Consider the following 15,127-nt stretch of genomic DNA (forward strand, 5'->3'; position numbering starts at 1 on the left):
AAGTATTCTAATTAAATTTTTCCCTGTTCTTCATTTTCGTTCATTCCTTCAGACATTTTTTTCAATGCTCCTTGCCTTAGCTTCACGGATTAGTCTTGTCACTTTTGATGGTATATTTTGTTCATTTTTACCAGTGCATTTACATCTCTCAGATTTATCTTGCCTCATGTGATGGTCCACTTTATTCACTTTGAGCTAACGTTTTTGTCCTCTTGTCCTTTTTCGTTCTCATTTTGAGCTTACATTAATTTACGTTTTTGTCCTCTAGATATTATGAAACAGCTGAAAATGCCTTTTGAGATTTACATAACAGAATATGAATAAATGAATTTAAAAACTTCTAAGTTTTGTTCTATAATTCTTCTAAAACTGCTTTGAAAATGTAATTTCCTTGCGTCTCCACTTACAATCGACATAATTGCTAAACTATTTAATCTCTCTTGATTCATTGTTGACATCAGATAATTTTTTATTGGTTTTAGCCTGGAAAATGATCTCCCTCCAGAAGCAACGCCCATTGGAATTATTAAGAATATTTCACATTATTACTTATTTGATGGTCTGTTGGTGTTGATTTGTATTTATTTATAGCTTTTTTATTATTTTTTTATTACTCCATCTTAAGGGTGTATCGCCCTCTTTTTGTAAAAGATGGGTTATAGATAATTTGAGTTGAATTGATCAGACGAGAAAATGGATCACACAAAACATTACAGTTTTCCTGGTGAAAAATGTTTGAAACAGGTAAAATTAATGACTATAAATATTGCACAAATTGTGTTAAGTCCCAAAATAATATTTTAAAATAATTTAAGAAATTAAAAAAAAAATTAACAAACCACGTAGCGTTTTTTGTTTGGAGGGAAGCTGGCTGCTTCTTACTCCATGATCTGGAGCCGGTTTCGAAAAAAATGTTCATTTTGATGGCAGCGCTGGGCCCTTTCAAACGCGGGGCCCCAGTGGGCCCAATCGTTCCAATCGCCCTTTATCTGGCCCTCAATGTCGACATTCACCCGTGAACGTCCAAAATTCATTTTTTTTTCTCCTTGGATTTAGTCAGCTTTGCCTGTTAGCTTTGTCAGTTTTATGCAAGGTTTGATGGTGATAGGTAAGGCTAGGTTGACTCGGTTATTTATTGTAATTTCTGTTTATTTTGGTTTTCATTTATTTATTGAGGGTGATATGTGGTAGTTTTACAATTTGACTTTATTTCTGCTTATTTTTGGTTTAATGTAGCTCATTACTTTTCTTTAATAAACCTCTTTTGTGGGAAAAGTTTTTCAAATTAAAAAGATAAATTAAATTAGCGCCATGTTGGAAGTTTAAAGAAAAACGGAAATTGTCTTATATGGAAGGTTAGCTACCATCTCCTGAGTCGTCCGCTCTTTACATTAAAGTTTAACTTGTGCATTGTGGAGACCATGATCAATATCATTAATATTTTGAGACTATAGTATTAAGGGTTTTTATATCGCTCTTTATTTTCATTTGGCAGAACTTTTCTTTTAGTTAATCGATATGATATCTTAGGATTTTTTATTCTCTTTTTCATCTCGGAAACATGAGCTTGAGCACGTAAATATTTTCTTGGAAAAGGAAAATTTCCAAACGTGATCCAAGTAAGATTTTCCATCGTGATTTATTGTTGTAAGTAATTATAGAAGTTTTAACGTAGATATAAGGCAAATGCTCGATTTTCCTCATTAGCAGTTTTTGGTAGGTGCGACTGTCGTCACGTCCATATTTTCGTTTAGTGTTCGCATAGAAATCCAAACTCAGAGGCAAAGAATGAAAGTAAAATAAAAATAATAATAATAATAATAATAAAGTATGTGTAAAGACCACATGTACACTGAGATTCAAATCTTGGGGGAGTGGGTAATGGTTAGTTTTTCCTTGAGTAATTAGAATGATAATCGCTATAAATGTACATTTCTAGGCCACATTCTTAAAACATTTTGGGACAGGGAGATCCGTTGCAGAACTAACATATGTTGGAGTAACCCTCCCCCTTGTATGCACGCATGTTGAAAGCGATTGTATAGTCGTAATCAATCCTCAATTTGGCCTCGGTAGATTTTCGTCAAAGGCCCGCTTTATGGTTTTCATCACGTCTGTCCAGTTCGCTTGGGCCTTCGGCCCTCGCACATGTGTTATCATGGCGTCTCTTATCCTTCGATTGAATGATGCATGGGCTTTGTCCCTCGCACGCTTGAAATTTTCTTCCAGTATTAAATTCTGATTTTAATCTTGTTACTTTTTTAATTCTTTTTTAGTTGGCGAGTTTCCGATCCCTCAATTTTTGCCCTATGTCTCTCAAATGGTTTTTAAAAAACAATTATGTCTTTGAAATTGCATACATTACTAAAGTTATAGAAAAATATTAGCACATGGGTGATACTCTAAACATGTACTTGTTTTGAAGGTTGCCAGTTTGGATGGGTCTGGACGAAAAGAGCTGATTGTTGAAGGAGTTCCGCATATTTTTGGATTTACATTATTGGGAGACTATATCTATTGGACCGATTGGCAGCATCGAAGCATTGAACGAGCACACAAGAAAAATGTTCATGAACGACGAGTGGTTATTGATCAGCTTCCAGACCTAATGGGCCTAAAAGCTATTGATATGACGAAAAAGAGAGGCTGGAATACATGTGCAAATAATAATGGCAACTGTTCTCATTTGTGTTTTTACAAGCCTTCAGGCCATGTTTGTGCATGTCCTATGGGTAAGTTTACTTTTAGGATTGTTAAAGTCTGCCGGCTAAAATTGTAAATGCTAAGAGAAGTTATTCACCATGGAATATCCTATAAAACAATTTGTGGGTGGAGGGATTTCCTTCTTTCCCCCCTTTTTTGAATATCAGTATATCAAAAAACTGCTAGTAAAGTCCATTAATGAGCTTTTAATTTTCAAGAATATGAGTCAAATATTTTCCAGAGAAATAAGATTCAAATCTGTTACCACTTTTATTCAAATTTTAAGGTAGCACTGTCATTTACTGGGTTGTTTTCGATCAAAACAAAATTCTTCAATGACCTAAACATTACTAGACAGAAAATCACTAAAAACTAATAACGATTGAAGTCGTGTCTTCAGATAGCTTTCTCGTCACAGTATATAAAATTGATTCTGAAGAGTTTAAAGGTTTATGAGTAAAAATCTCTGTTTGTCTTCTTAATTATTTTCAATGTAATTGTATCTACTTTTAAATCTAGAATGTACTTATAAAAACTAGAAGGCCAAAAAAGGAAAGCTATTCGACGAGAAGAAGGACCGGCAGAAAAGCCGCTAGAAATAAATTAAGAAAGATACAACAATAGGGAGAAACAAAATCACTAGAAGGTAGTAGCCCCCGAGAAAATATTACTTCTTCATAAGTTCAGTGCAGGGACGTCAAGGGGTGAGACTCGGCCCTCAGGTTACATTTTACGCTCTCCTCCACCGTTGAGAGAGAGTGTGTCAGAGAAAGAACAAATTCCGTCTCTCTCACACTCTCTCTTTCCCTCTCTCCTTCTCTTCTAAGATATTATCTTCTCTCTTATACCCTCTTTACATTGTTTGAGGTTGGAGAACCCGTTTCTCAAATCTAGTAGAATTTAACTATAGCATTCAAGAACTGTTACGATGTGCTTCTGTAAAGTACTTATCTCGATAAAAATAGATTTTAGTAAGGTTCAGTAAAGCTTAATTGGGTAAAACTTTGAATTGTTATGTCCACAGCTCCAGCACTAATTATTTCTATTTTTATTTTTGCTTGGTGTCTAACAAATTATTATTTTAGTGATGTCTGCTTTAAATTGTAGGCTATGAACTGTCAAGTGACGGCCACTCTTGTCTAGTACCTGAAGCATTTTTGCTATTTACAAGAAAAGAAGATATCCGACGAATTAGTTTAGAGACCGAGAGCAGGAATGATTTCCTAATACCAGTTCAAGGAATTAAAGAAGCAAGGTAGGTCTTTGTTTTATTACTTTATTACTTTTTTAACACAACCAATGAGCATTTGTTAAAAAATTTTGAAGTTTTAGAAAAATTATTACACCCATTAACTCTTCCTTTCTCTCTCTCTATCTCTCCTTTGTATTTGTATTAAGATGTTTAGTAGCTGATAAGCAGAAACAGCGGCACATATTTTGTTGTATGAAATGTGAAATTATTTACTAGCTTTGGTATTTGTGTTATTTATTTTTGGACACTTTATTGTTATTTACAAGAAAAGAAGATATCTTTCTCTAGAAAAGAATATTTAGAAGAAAAGAAGAATTACTGAGTATAACCCATGCAGCAACATGGAATCCAACTTTATTTTGTCACACAACCTATTTTATTGAAGCTTTCATAAACGAAGAAAAACGAAGAAATTTAGAAACTGTGGACAGGAACAAAACGGAAAGATATTAGCCATAATCATCTAACTTATTGTCCCATTCTGTCATTATTTTTTTGGGGGAAAGGATATTTTATTTATTTTTTAACCCTTGGTGATTAATGAGCTGAAATAGAAGTCTGATTTCCGTGTTTGTCGAATAAAATATAAAGATATCTTACAACCTCTTGTAACTAGTATTAAGCTACAGTTGAACGGGAGCGTTTATTCTAAGTTTGTTTTAATAATTAATGTTTATTTTTAGTTGGCTAACTTATTTCTTTTATTTCAGTTCAATTGACTTCGATATAACCGATAGTCGAATCTATTGGACGGATATTGGCACTAAGGCAATATCTAGAGCGTATATGAATGGTTCTCATTTAGAAGTTATTGTAGAATTTGGCCTAGAATATCCGGAGGGGATGGCTATCGATTGGGTAGCTAGGAATATCTACTGGGCGGATATGGGAAGCCATCGAGTCGAAGTATCGCGTATTGATGGCTCATCAAGAAGAGTTCTTATTTGGAAGGATTTACCCAACCCCAGGAATATTGCCTTGGATCCTTCAGAAGGGTGAGTAAGGTTTACCGATTAAAGTATAAATTGTAATAATAACGAGATTAAATAAGATGTTTCTATTCTAATGGCTACTTTTACTAGTCTTCAATCTTCCTGTTGTAATAAAATTGTGTAATAGAGTAAGCTTTTTTCTTTACTTTTACGAATTGACGGTTGACTATGAATGTGTCTATTTAAATCAATAAGGTGAATCTATACTTCACTGTAATGAACGCTTTTAAGCTTAGTGCAAAAGTGCAATATAAAATATGCTATGTGATATATGTCGTGTGTGGTCCTAGGACCAAGTGTTTTGGGCACATGTGCTATAGACAGCATTTGTTTTGGTGAGCTTCATGCAGTCTTCTTCCATACTATGAGCAAAGGTACACATGCCATCCTAAGATGTTTATTGCAAGGGAAACCGATTATTTTGGTAAGGGCATCTAAACTGCTTGATTGATTCCCATTTTCTCCACTATTTTTTTAGATGCAATATGTGAAGCAGGTTTGTCGGTCACATTTTCTGGGAAAACAATTCTATTAAAATTAGTATGTACTCAAACAATAGAGAAAATTGTTATGAAATTTTGTCGAGCCAAAGTGTTTCATCTAGCCAAAGTGTATTAATGAGATTGTTTGTTAAAAAATGTAAAGTAGTTTATAACTGTGTCTAGTTTATGCAAGCGGTTGGGGTGCACATATCTTCTCTGGAAATAGCGAGGACTTCTAAATGAGCATTGGCGCCCCTTGTAAAAAGTTACATAAAATGGATCTACAAGTAAAAGGAGTAAATTGCCTCTAGATTTTATTCCACGAATATTTTTTTAGAAGTTTATGAGTATTTAATCGTGGAAATAAACATATTTAACCATTGTGTCAGAAAAGTGATTTAAAAAAAGAAGAAAAATCAAATAAAATCTACTTTTTTCTTCTAGATTCTAATATGCAATATTTGATAAAGAACGGCATTTAAAATTTTGCATTTTCCCATTGTCAAACAATTCGTGGTAACGAACTGTAGTAAGGAGCGACCCGGCTCAATAGTAACCGAAACGCTAAAAAATGGAATTTTGATACCAATAGTTACATCAAAAGAATCGCATTTTTACGCTGATTCTAAATATATAAGTTTCGTCAAGTTTTCACCATCAAATTCAGCGTATCAGAGGACCCTACTGTAGAAGTTTTAACCTCCTATCTACAAAATGTGTAATTTTGTGTTTTTTCCCAGAAGACAGATCACGGGTGCATGTGTATTTGTTATTTTTTTTTCCAGGGGTGATCGTATCGACCCAGTGGTCCTAGAATGTCGCGAGAGGGCTCATTATAACGAAAATTAAAAGTTTTAATGCCCCTTTTGGTGACAAAAAAATTGTAGGGCACGTAGGCCCCCTCCCACGCTTTTTTTCCCGGAGTCACTGGATCAAAATTTTGAGATAGCCATTTTGTTCAGCATAGTCGAAAAACCTAATAATTATGTCTTTCAGGATGACTTAATCCCCCACAGTACTCGGGGGAGGGGCTGCAAGTCACAAACTTTGACCATTGCTTACATACAGTAATGGTCATTAGGACGTTTACAGACGTCTTCAGGGCGACTTTTTCACGTTAAAGGGGCGTCAAGGGAAGAAGGTTATGTGAAAGGATCTTTCCATGAAGGAATTTATCTTGGGGGAAGAAAATTTCCATGAAGGGGCCGCAGGATTTTCTAGCGCTATTTAAAAAAAGCAATAAAAAAAAGTAAGGAGCATCATTAGAACCTAAAACGAGCAGAAATTATTACGTATATAAGGGGGTTCGTCTCCTGCACAAGACCTCACTCTTTACGCTAAAGTATTTTTAGTAATTTCAACTATTTATTCTACGGCTTATGTGATTCAGGGGTCATTCTTAAAGAATTGGACCAAATTGAAGCTTTAGTGTAAACAGCGAGGTATTGAGGAGGGGGAGAACCCCTCAATGTAATAAAAATATACAAATATAGAATTTCGTTACGGAAGTTCATTCGTAAGTTACGTATATTTATTACTAATAAAAACGTTCGTAAAAAAAAAAAAGTTCTAGTTGCCTTTTTAAGTAACCAAAAAATGGAGTGCAACTAGGCATCCTCCCCCACCCCTTTTTTTTATCAAAATCATCCGATCAAAACTATGAGAAAGCCATTTAGCCTAGAAAACATACAAATCTCGTTTTAATTATTCATTGGCGGTGAGCCGAAATCAAAACATGCATTAATTAAAAAACATTCAAAAATTAAATTAAAAAAAACAAGTTTTTTAACTGCAAGTAAGGAGCGACATTAAAACTTAAAACGAACGGAAGTTATTCCGTATATGAAAGGGGTTATCCCCTCCTCAACGCCTCGCTCTTTACGCTAAAGTTTTTTATTGTTTTAAAAAGTAGAGTTGTGAGAAAGAGTCAAACTTTAGTGTAAAGATCGAGGCGTTGAAAAGGAAACAACCCCTTTCATATACGGAATAATTTCTGTTCGTTTTAAGTTTTAATGTCGCTCCTTACTTGCATTTAAAAAAAACTTGTTTTTTTTTTTAATTTAATACTCTTGAAGGAACAATGAGCGCCTTCTATCTTGTGAAGAGTTAGATATTTCTTTTTTCCTCTGTAGGATATTATGATGAATTTTTTTTTTATATTGTATATATTTGACCAAATTTTTTGCTTGCAAAGAGTGCTTTCCTGGAACCCAATACTATTGTTATGCTTGTTATTGGTTTAACTACTTATTAATTTTCATGGGATTCTTTTTCCCAGAACCTTTTCTGACAAAACTTGCTTCTTTTTCCCAAATATTTGATATCAATTTGTTGAATGGGCATCTGTTTTCCATAGTTATTTCCAGAGTTACCTCCCCAAGGGTAACATTTAACTGGCTTTGGAAACTATACAGTCGAATAAAACTTATAATCATTTCAAATGTCTTTTTTTTTTAGAATGGGACCATTTCTTAAAAAAAAGTAATGTAAAGCCACTACTCTTGTGTCAATATTAAGAGACACTTTGATTAGTTGAAAACTTGATAAGCCAAATCAATTAAGCAACTTTTTGCCTCTTCTTTTATATTTTAGCACCAATGTAATTGATTTCTTATTTTGGTAAACAAACCCCACTGTCCAGAGATGAAAAAATCAGTCGGTGATTATTTACTAGTTTTATATTAATTAAGAGAACGTTCTCCTTCTTGTACCGAGCATCTATCCCTTACTAAATAATGGGAACTTAATATATCAATCAAAATGTAAGTTGTTTTATGTGTTGTGTAAATTTATTTTTATTGGAAATCTTGTGAAGCATGTAAGGTAGGTACTGTATTTTGCGTATATAGAAGCCTTATATTAATATTTAGTTGTACAACATGTAACACCAATTCAGAAGGACATCAAATGCAATTTGTAATATTGCTGCCTACTTTGTTTTGGTTCTAGGCTGTTGTATTACAAGATCAATTTTGAAATAGGAAAATATTTAATAATATCCATCTAATCCAGTTAAAGAGCGTCTCTGATGCTGTATTTTATTTTAAGGGGGCTTAAGTTTTGAACGATCTACCTTTATCGGTTTGAGGTTTACCAACCGTGTAAATCTTAGATTCTATCAGAAATAACTTTTCTAGTAAAGGTTCTTTTACTTTTTGTTCGCTGAAGGCATTTGTATATGTAGCTTTTTGTCTCTTGCCTATTAAAATATGTCCCCCCCCCCTTCTTCTTGCTTTGTAACACTTTGCCTGTTACTTTTGTCTTTTGTTGTTGTTATTATTCATACTTATATATTTTAATTTTTTTATTTTCACCAAAGCTTTAATATTGTGAAGATTGCATTATCTTTTGAAAAATATAGTCTATATGCTGTGTATATCGACTATATATAAGGAAAATCTGGTGTATATAATCTTGAGAGTCTAGATAATAATATGTAGGAAGTCGAGATTCTATGAGTTATAGGGCAGAGAAATCTCTCATAAAAAGTTTTGATTACTACTTGATTGATGTTGACAACCTTTTGTATTAATCGCTGCATTCTTAATTTGCAATCGACAATATGTGGAACTGTATTTATTTGCTAAATCCCTAGATGGTAAAGGGGATATCCGCTTGGTAGGCAATTTATGGATCTAATAATTAATGTTAGTTTTATTGGTCTGTGTTTAGGTGTCTGAAGTTTGTTTTTCTCTCCTTTAATGTCTTTTACCTCGTTTCGTTGTCTCAAATGTTGCTTATTCTCACTTACAGGTAGAAAAAGTGTTGAGGCCCAGTTGAAATAGTTTTCAGTAGAATTTGAACAATTTTACGTTTTCACAGGTGGATGTATATAAGTGTCTGGGGTAAGGAGCCTCATATTGAAAGAGCTGCCCTTGATGGCAGCTTAAGAAGTAGTATATTAACCAGGATTGGGCGAGTCAATGGACTAGCTATAGATTTTGTTGATCGAAAGCTCTTCTGGGCTGATTTGGATGATAAGAAAATTGAATCTTCCGACTTGACCGGTCAAAATCGAAGAGTAGTTGTTAGCAGCGAAGTACCTCATCCTTATGGCCTGGCACAATATGAAGTAAGTGTCTTTTGACAAACCTTTTGGATATCTAATCCTCTAGTATTTAAAAAAACATTTGTGTCTGATATTGAAACAAACTATTCAGGCTATTTGTGCACAAATTTGGATTTTCATGTTATAATACTATTGTTAGCCAAATGAAAGGTTTTTTTTGTGAATTGTGTAAAGATAGTGTCAGTAGCAACAAAAGTAGTAAGAACAGCAATTATAATGGACAAATTATGGACTGTTAAACTGTTATTAATGCTCATGTACTAATTTGAATTTAGTTTGTCAATTGAAATGAATATCTATAAGCATTATCTAACAGTATAAATTTTCCTTGGGCGGAGGGGAGTTCACCAAAATAGTAAAATCGGTTACATAGCATACACATTGCTTGGACTTACAAAACACGCAAAAATTATGGGACTTTTAAAGCAGACATAGGAAGGGATGATACCTGAAATTTTAGTTACTCTTTGATTGTCTATTGAATCATTTTTTTTTAATAACGTTTTTATTGTTATTTTGATTACATCCTTTTAGGCTTCTACCATTTTGTTTCTTTTTCTTTTCCTTTCATTATACAGTTTCCCTTTTCATTTTCTGAAGCAAAATTAAGTTTTCAATTTTTTGGTATCAAAGCGCTTGAAAGACTCAAGTTTGTTAATTCACAGGATATCTGCTTAAAACAGAGAACTAACTATGGAAAATGGCAAATACGTTTTTGAACGAATTCAAAAAAAAAAACAACAACTAAGAAGTCAGTTTGACTCAATCTGTTTTTAAGCAGTTTTATGGACTTCTCCGTTCTAAAGTACATAAGGAAATGGTATTGACATTCTTTATTTATTTTCATGGTCCGTGTTTCAAGTTCAAAATTAATCTTTTTAGAATCGATTTAGAATCTTTTGTTCGTTGCATATTTGTGAGCCTGGTCAGTGTGACTTCCGAACAAAACAGGCTGTTTTTGAAAGTATTATGTCATTTCTTATAATAAAACACCTAAGCTTGCTGCCACGACTATATTTTCTTGTGTGTGGACCATAGGTGGAAGATCGTTAGTGGGACCCTAAAATGCCTGAAATATTATTTCTATAACGAAAATAGGTGGTGCACGTATCTATGATCCCCGAATATGAAATGTATGTTTTGAAATTAAATCTATTTAACTCCAGTTGTGGAGTGTCTAACACTCTGCTTGACACGCAATGTTCAAATCGAGGTTAAGAGGTTCACACTTGACACCCTATCTACGAGACAAGAGTTAAGATAAGTGAATTTACGCTCTCCCCCTCTTAGCTCCAAAATAGAAAACCTGGGAATTTTCCCTATTGGGGAACATTAAAATGCCGGAAGTGAATATCCCTATAATCTCGACATGTTGTACTGACTAACAGTGCTTTCTCCCTACTTGTCAGGGGCAAAAGCGGTCATATACACATATAGAGAAACTAACGTTCTAATTGACGGCTGCACTTAACAAAATCGAAATGCAAACTAACTAAATGAACAAACTGTATATTGCAGTTCGTGTTGCTTTCGTGTTATTCACCTGATTTTTTTTGGTGATGAAGTGACAGAAAATTCCAACAATGTGTTTGATCTTAGTCTTTTCTGTATTTCTGGTCCTTCGGACCAATCTCAGGGGAGGAGGCTATCCCTCTTTTCTCTGTGCATAAGTATGACATTGATAATTTATTCATATACTTTCGTACGCACCATGCAAGCGGCCTACTAATAGGTGCCATGTGTGCTGAAAAGGCTGATTAACATAATAGCAATTTAATTTTTGATGATGCTAGTTTCCTATCGAAAATATACGCACGCAAATGAACCAAATATCATAATTTCAATTAATTTCCGTCTCGATTTGGTGCTGGAGTGAGTTGCTATTCACACATATGATTCTTCGAGGTTACATTGCAGAATTTATCCCGCATGGTGCATGCTTTCGTTTGTGTATGTCCAAAAGGTGTCCTGGGATATATCCATCCACATCAGTATTGTAGTTTGATGTTTTTGCAGTCAAATCTTTAAAAAGATTTTTCACCAAACAAAATTACCGTTTTTAAGGAGTCAAAAATAATGAATTTGGGATATTACGGGATGATCAATGGATTGAACCCAATGAATTTTCCAATTAAAATTGCTAGGTGTTTCAACAAACCATAGCTTAAACTGCAAATTAAATATTATATAGTTTTGATGTCTGTCAAGATTCGGATACAAGGGTGGACCAAGGTGAAACAAGAGTTATTTTCGTTTATTTCGCCACAAGGAATGAGGGCTAATTACTGCCTTCTCTTTTCACCCTTTGTGGTTTTCACCCTTTCTCAGGAAGGAAATTGGATTCTCCGAATATCGAAGTCCTTCTTGAAATTTTGCCGGACACTTTTTGGGAGTAGCCAAAAAAAATTGTGGCTTTTGGTGCTATTTGACAGGCCACTGTAAAATTCCGCAGCAAACTGAAAACAATGGCTTACCTTTGTTTGTCTCATGTCCATTCATGGAATGCGTGATAATTTTTTGTTTCTTTTATAGAACCTTTCGCTAGATGGTGGTTGATGTAAATGCTAGATGTTATGTGTCGTCGCCATTGCGACGGCAGTAATTGTTTACATTTAAAGAATTCATTGAATGAGGAATCAGTCTCGTTTTTCTATCCGATTTTTGTACTTTACAATAAATTAGCCCCCGTCTTTGCTGACTCTTAAAATGATCCAACTAGATCGATAGCAGGTTACTTATCTATTGAAACTAAAATGAAAAGGTTGAATGATGCATTTGGGTTTTTTACATGAAAATGTAATTTGAAGTATTTAATTGTGTTGCTGCGGTTTGTCGTTTCGCGATCAGCGGTCTATAGCTCTGAAGTGGTAAGAGATGCAAAATCAAAATGTTTCTTGGATATGGAGACCGTGAAACGGGATTAATACTTATAGTGAAGTTTCTGAAATTTCTAAGTTTCTAAATGTCTTAGTTGAAATTAAAATAGTTTCGCTATATTTTGAAAAAATTGGAGGGGGGGATATGCTTAGTTGTATTATAAAACATTTTTTTAACCTTAATTCCGTGTCTTTTGCTGAAATTCTGAAACATTCGCAGAAAGGAATATAAAATTTTGATTTTGAAAACTCTGAATTAGTATTTATCAGAACATAAAAGAATGATGGTTCTTGCAGTTTTACAAATCCTCCGAGGTATAAATCCCCCTCCTCCCTATTTGCAGACGTGTCCCTTACTGTATCTTGTGATTATCTAAATATTTAGAAAATAGTGTTGGAAAACCATGTTATATGACAGCTTTACTTTGTTCCCCTAATGCTACACTTGTGACGCTTCTGGTCCTATAATAGGTAGAAAGTCCCTTATTTTTCTCATCAGTGATTTTTTTTTTTCGACGAAGTTCCGTTTCGTTCACTTGAAAATTCACAGCCTTTCCCCCGAAGCTTAAAACTAAAAGGGGAAATACACATGATAATGTCCATTCAGTTCGCCTTTGCCAAAGTACTCTTTCGGTAGTGTGTAAGTGTCGATGGCTGATTACAAGGCTTAAAACTAAGTTTTATGCATAACAAAGTACCAGGAGGTGCCTAGAATGTGTTAAAAGAATCACTAATGATGAATCATGGACCAGCCAAAACCACAAAAATGAATAAAGAACCGAAAAAATTGTTTTTAAGCGATTGCAAAGCCAAGGGCTGCGTTTTCGGCTCGGCAATTAGTCTGCAGTAGCAGGGCACTAAGTTTTACAGACTAAGGTAACTTCTGATATTTTGTTGATGGAAAAAAGCTACCAAGTTTTGCGAAGAAAATGAGACGACACAACTAATGTATTGAACTGGTGCTAGCGTATAATAAACAACTAAAAGAAAAAAGAAATAAGATAACATACGAATTGATGTAACATAGTTAGTAGGGCTCTTCGTAACGAAATGGTTTTAGTATGCCTCAGGCCAATGGCCTGGCTTCTGACAAACCTGACCATGCTTACAACCATTAATAAGATATGTTGGAGGAAAAAAGAGTTTATAGATTTTTTTTTTGATTTTTTTTTTAATACAGAAACATATTTATTGGGCGGATTGGACATCTAGATCAATCGAAAGAGCATCGAAGGTTTTTGGTGAAAATCGGACTCGTCTTCAGACACAAGTTGATTATGTTACTGATGTTTTAATATACCATAATTCACGACAAAGTGGCTGGAATCCGTGTGCTGTTCTTAATGGTGGCTGTTCCGATCTATGCCTAGCTCTACCAAACGGAGAGAAGCATAGAAATAATGGATCAATGGAGAGACAAGCATTTAACTATCATTGCGAGTGTCCTACACATTTCAATCTGAAACCGGATAACAAAACGTGCTCGGGTATGATATTAATTTTCTTTTTTTGCTTTGAATTATTTGTTATATTTTGGCTGTTGTTATAACCCTATTCTCTAAAAAAAGAATTTTTTTTCTTTTTTTTGTTGGTATATAATATTTCAAACGGGTACTGAGTTTGTCTCAGATAGGTAATCATAATTGAAAATACCGAAAAAAGACTAAAAAAAAGACTTTGTTTTGCTCTCTTTGCTAGTCAGTGAAAGAACGTATTTCCTATGGAATTAGAACCATTAGGTTTGCTCGTTCAGTTCTGTTGATCAACTAGAAACAAAACCCAGCTAGAAACTACTGAAAGTGATTTTTTTATACTCTGAATGACGGCTTGAAAAATGTTATTACACTGTTGACGAAATATTGGTTTTGCATAAGACTATCATAAAGATTTTCCCAGTGAATTGGATGCATCTCTGGAAATATATGTTCTCCGTCCACCAAAATAAAAATAATAGTTTTTTTTTCTTTTTTAGTGTTGTTGCAGCTGTTTTTTTTTCTGGTTATTAATGAATTTGTTTTGAATAAAGTTGTTTTTAGTGAAGGCCTGCTCTACTTGGTAGTTACTATGCTGCCTAGCAGAGCTTGGTACGGCAAGTATAACTTGGTAAATGTAGCTACAAAAGCTACAAAAGCATTTGAACATTAGTGTTCTTAAAGAGCAAGATCTCGTTGCTCATATTGAGGCTGTTGTCACCACTTCTTAGAAAATTCTTCACTGATCCAAACTCCCAAAAGCGAATTTTAAATGATATATCTGTCCCCTGATATCCTTTTATTCTGAATAAAGCATGTCCAGGTCTATTCAGAATCGGCATTCACCCCTATTCCTCCAGAAGCCAACTCCTCAATCAATGCAATCTCGTACATCTTACACATAATGAAGTGCGTCATGGATCACATTCTAGCATTCTCACCCCTTGACATTCAATTCATCGTCGTATTACAGTATGCCAATAAAGCCTTATTATATAAAATTTTTATATTTTATTGGCCAATAAAGCCAATAAAATAAAGCCTTGCTGGTGCCTCCTGGCAGAATATCAAGGTAAAGATGGGTGTATTTTAGCTGTTATGGCTCAGTGGGAAATAACGTAAATACTGTAACGGCTTGGACTATTATAAATTTTCGTCTCAAACCAGATTTTTCAAAACCTCTTTTTATTTAGTTTTTTCTGTGAAGAAAAGAAAAGAACAAAAGAGAATTTTAGTTATTTCCTGGTAAAGTATCTTTGGAGTTACTTGGTCATACATAGA

At 34.1% G+C, this 15,127-nt stretch overlaps 1 protein-coding gene across 1 annotated transcript in view; it reads left to right on the forward strand.

Moving 5' to 3' along the window:
- Positions 1 to 15,127, forward strand: part of LOC136032040 (low-density lipoprotein receptor-related protein 6-like) — a 113,146-nt gene that overhangs the window by 71,207 nt on the left and 26,812 nt on the right. The window contains exons 10-14 of the mRNA XM_065712130.1: positions 2,426 to 2,732; positions 3,811 to 3,958; positions 4,666 to 4,950; positions 9,252 to 9,501; positions 13,555 to 13,861. Of these exons, the coding sequence (XP_065568202.1) occupies positions 2,426 to 2,732; positions 3,811 to 3,958; positions 4,666 to 4,950; positions 9,252 to 9,501; positions 13,555 to 13,861 (1,297 nt within the window). The remainder of the gene's footprint in view (positions 1 to 2,425; positions 2,733 to 3,810; positions 3,959 to 4,665; positions 4,951 to 9,251; positions 9,502 to 13,554; positions 13,862 to 15,127) is intronic.

This window comes from Artemia franciscana, chromosome 10 (genome assembly GCF_032884065.1).
Source record: "Artemia franciscana chromosome 10, ASM3288406v1, whole genome shotgun sequence".
NCBI classification, from domain to species: domain Eukaryota; kingdom Metazoa; phylum Arthropoda; class Branchiopoda; order Anostraca; family Artemiidae; genus Artemia; species Artemia franciscana.